Raw genomic sequence first — 4,884 nt, forward strand, 5'->3', positions numbered from 1 at the left:
AGGTTGCCAACCACTGTTCTAGACCAATGGAGGAAAATCAAATGGTCCAAAAAAACTTGTTTCATACTGTTTTGAACAAATGGAAATGTTTTTGTATAGTGGTAACCTTATGAATGATTGAACCATATGAATGCATCATGTCAACATTGAAGGCTGCTGGAAGTGGTATAAAGGTCTGGGGCAATGTTTGGCTGGCATGGTTTAGGATCTCTCGTCCCATTGGAGGGTCAGGTGATATCTCAAGAGTATCTATAAATCATAGGCAACTATGTTCACCTTTTCTTATGCTGCTTATGTATCCAAATAATAATGGGATGTTTCAAAATGACAATGCCACTGTTTTTCCCCGTTGGGTCAACTGTAAGTTTAAAGACTTGCTTTCCACAAATCCAGGGTTCAATTTCCCATAGTGGATACAGCAGATAGCCTACTGTGGCTTTGTGCAAACACAAACAAACAGACAATGGCACTATCCATGAGGCCTGTGTCATTTATGGATATCAATCCATTCAAGCATTTTTGGGATTTATTGAAACATTTCATTGAGTACTGTCTGCTGCCATCATTTTTTATTTTATTTTTTTGGTGAAACTATACTCGGCCCTCTTGGAGAATTGGTACTAAACACCACCGGACCTATTTTACTAGCATGTGGAAATAATGCCACATAATGTTGCCACTGTAATTAAGGCCAGATGTGGTTCAGCTCAGTGTTAGGTGGATTTTATAATTTTTTGCCAGTGAGTATACCTAGACATGGTTAAGATATTGGAGACTATAAATGAAACATTGTGCCTATCAAGAAATAGTTTTCAAATAGTAGACTAATCATTTATGGAAGAATAGTATTAGACATAAGTTGTTTAAAATACATTCAAGTGGATATCTACTCAAAGATAACTGGCTAAGTTGTAAAGTGTAATAAGTTATAAGAAATTGTACTTTTTATTTTAATGACGTGTTTATAATGTATCTGTCGCTTAGGGTAAATATCAGACACCTGGAAATGTATTTAGCCCATTGGTCAGGGTTGATGATGATAATACAGAACCTCCTCTCCAAGGAATAAAGACAGTAGACCAACTGTTTCGTTCCTCTGTTAAACGTTTTGGAACAACTAAATGCTTTGGCACCAGAGAAGTGAGAGGATCAGAGGAAGAAGTCCAAAAAGATGGGAAAGTTTTCAAAAAGGTTTGTTAATAATACCATAAACTAATATTTGTGTTGCAGATCTAAATTTAAAAACTAAGTACTGAAAGTTTGTCCCTTAAAGTCAAATAAGAATATTCATAATGTGGGATCAAATTTCATTAACAATCTAGATACGCAAAGAATTAAGGTTTATTGTAGTTTTTTGAAAACAATTTTAAATAATTTTCTAATAAAATGTTTTTTTCAGAAAAGAGAAGTATTTAATATACTATGTGGGTATAAAGAATATTATCATATAGACAGATGACACAATTTGATTATAACATCACATGTAAACAGATTTGGTGTCTGGAATAAGGGGTTGAAGTGTGTAGCAGTGAACAGAAATGCCTTGGGGAGCTGGATATGGTTTGGGTTTTAGTTCTTTGTGTAAACTTGGGTTTAATATTGACATGTTTAAAATGTAAGGTAAAAACAAAAATACTAGCTCTAAATGGGAAGTTAGCTTCAAACTTTTGCTATAATGAAATAACATAAGGACGGGTGTATAAAAAAATCACGTTATTCAAGTCTATTACACAATCTAATTGGAAGGTTGCTAAACAAAACATTTCCTTAGTTAGATAAACAGGTCATTTTGATTAGAAACCAGTTATGCAAATTGCCATCATGTATACCCTCAACTCGTATTGAGATGTGTTTTCAAGTCTGTATGCAGATTACAGCAGTTCTTCAGGTATACAGAACAAATATCTAATTTCAAAACTTCTGATGTTGATACGAATATAAATCTCCTAAATATTCTCTGGGTTATTATGGATTCACCAATAGGAGGTTAACAGTTCACAAAAAAGGGGAACATGCAAACTTAAGATCCTTGTCATTTTTCCAGCTTTAAGAAACGTATACTGAATGATGTTTAAGTGAAATCTTAGGCAGAGTAAACACAGTAGGTTTTTAATGGACTGCAACTGCCTGTTAAGTGAAAAGAGCATGACATTTCAGCTTCAATACTGAGGCCTTCTTCAGGTCACTGTAGGAACTCATGTAAAGTCTTATGAAAGGTAAGTGCATCCTTGTGGTAAAGCTCAGGCAGAATTATATCAAACATGTTTGACAGAGCCAGAAAGATTTGTGACAAAGACCATATTAAAAAAGTACTAACCTTCCTAGAGAAAGTTTTCAAAAACAATGGATACCCTTCCAGTTTTATATCTACTGCCAAGAAGAACAAAAGTATAAAACAATGATCACAACAAGTCCAACGTAAATTGATCATTTCTTTACCCTACATTCTCAAGTTAAGCGAAAAACTTAAAAGGATTTGTCAAAAATTCAATGTTAAAGTTTATTTCAAATCAGGAAAATGTCTTTGAAACACCCTCATCAAAGTGAAACAATCAAACAACAAATCTAAACAAAAAAAAAACTTGTCTATGAAGTATCATGTTCGTGTGGCAATACTTACATTGAAGAAACTGGTCCGACCATAGAATGAAGAGTAAAAGAACATAAAGATGCTGCTATACTAACACATCCAGATAAGTTGGCTGAACATAACTATAAAACAAGACATAACATATAATGGGATAAACATAAAATTTTAGACAAAACTCACCACTGGAAAGAAAGAAAGAAAGAAATATCAAAGAAGCTATTTACATCAAACTTCACCAACCTGAACTTTACAGAGACAACGGCGTGTACATCCATGACCTTTGGATATCCATTTTTAACAAACTCTGCAAATAAAATGATGACGTCCCAGTTCCACGGACAACACTCTCCAATCATCACCCTTGCTTCACCTCACAGCCTGAGCTTTACCACAAGGCCTTGCTTACCTTTCATAAGACTTTACACAAGTTCCTACGGTGACCTGAAGAAGGCCTCAATATTGAAGCCGAAACGTTGTCCTCTTTTCACTCAATAGGCGATTGCAGTCCATTAAAGTTCTAAAAACTACTATGCACTGAATGAGTGTAATGAACCTATAAGTTGAGGTCAATTTAAGATACTTGGAAATGCAAATGGGGACTATGTAATGTCTACTGACCAATTGTCTTAAACTGGGATTCAGTCAACAAAAAAGTGCAGTTAATTTATTTTAATTTTGCATGTTTTCAGCCAGCCAGAAATTGATAAAAATCTTTGCATTTCTGGCATTATAAGATTTTTTCTTAATACTTCTGTATTGCTGGAAAGTTTAAAATAATATTTCTGGCTGAAGTTCAGAATGTTTTTGTATTTCTTTTGAGACAGCATTCTTCAAATGAAAGAGGTTTTAGAATTGCTAATTTATTTCCTTTAAACAAAACTTGATAAAATTGCATGAGATTATTTGTGTTAATTACATACTAACAATTTTTCAAAATCTCTTATAATTGGATTTTATTTTCTTTGTATATGATCTATGACGATATTAATATGTATACTTAAGCCTTCTTTTGTTTAATATCCTGATCATAAATGTCAGCAACAAATGTTGTTCACACAGTTAATCCTAGGAGATTATAAGTGGATGACTTATGAAGAAACTGACAAAAAGGTGGAGCTCATAGGTAGAGGACTTATGGCAGTAGGCCTTCGGCCCAGACAAAATGTTGTTATCTTTGCTGAAACACGTGTGGAATGGATGATAACAGCACAGGCTTGCCTTCGCTTCAACATTCCAGGTATATATATATATATTTAACTGCTTTATGGAAAAGAAAGGAAGATGATGTTGGCTAGAAACAAGAAAGACAAAACTACTTGGGACCTACATTGGTCTGTTAAGTAGAAATTAAAATGCTCTATGAATGTACATTCATAAGTGTTTTTTTTTTTTCTCAGTTCTTTGAAAAAATAGCCATGAAACAGTTCCAGCTTTTTGAATATCTAATAAATGTGTTTCCAAGCTGTGTGATTAAATTACATATAATCTATACCATCACTAAGATTTAGAACATTAAATCAGATTAAAAAATGTATAGTTCTTGTTTGAATTTTTAGGTCCTAACCCTTTTTTTTTTGAAAAAAAGTAACTGCTGCTCCTTTTTGAAATTCTAGAATAGAAGCTGGTCTAACACTTTTAACAGCATACAAAATTATTCTTTTAAGTTGAAACTCACACAATTTAAAGTATATGTATTATTGACTAGTGTGCACTGTTATCTGGCCATGTTTAATTAGAAATACTTTTCTCATTATGCAAGAATGTATTTTTTCTTCATGAAATTTCTTTGCATATTTTATGAATGAAAAATAAGTTTGATATGAATATTCGAACCATTAGAATATCAGAATGAACTTCAATATAATTTATAAATAAACTTTTATGGCACATTTTATAAAACTTTAACAGTTGCAAAATTCTAAAGCTCCTGCTATGTTTTAAACAGTGAGTCTTTATCCTGGTATATTTGTCACCAATGTATATGTAATTTTGGATATTGTGTTATATTTTAGATTCTATATTATAATATATATATCTAGATAAAAATCAAGTACTTTTTAAGATACAAAGTAAGAACATAATCATACCAATATTTATAAGTTAGACATAATTTTCAAAGGAAGTGTCTACAGAAATTATACTTGTAACATTATTAAAAGGCGATAACAAATGAGAAGTAGTTGTTTTATCATATATACACCTGGAAAAAAGTTAAGCACCCCCGTGTTTTTTTCAAGTGATTCAGATTCGACGTTCTTGTGACTGATTATAAATTACTATTCAATCTAAACGTG

At 32.4% G+C, this 4,884-nt stretch overlaps 1 protein-coding gene across 1 annotated transcript in view; it reads left to right on the plus strand.

The window, feature by feature from the left end:
* LOC106457308 (long-chain-fatty-acid--CoA ligase 3-like) overlaps positions 1-4,884 on the plus strand; it is a 29,613-nt gene that overhangs the window by 1,536 nt on the left and 23,193 nt on the right. The window contains exons 2-3 of the mRNA XM_022383181.1: positions 985-1,191; positions 3,650-3,827. Of these exons, the coding sequence (XP_022238889.1) occupies positions 985-1,191; positions 3,650-3,827 (385 nt within the window). The remainder of the gene's footprint in view (positions 1-984; positions 1,192-3,649; positions 3,828-4,884) is intronic.

This window comes from Limulus polyphemus, unplaced genomic scaffold (genome assembly GCF_000517525.1).
Source record: "Limulus polyphemus unplaced genomic scaffold, Limulus_polyphemus-2.1.2 Scaffold315, whole genome shotgun sequence".
In the NCBI taxonomy this organism is placed as follows: Eukaryota; Metazoa; Arthropoda; class Merostomata; order Xiphosura; family Limulidae; genus Limulus; species Limulus polyphemus.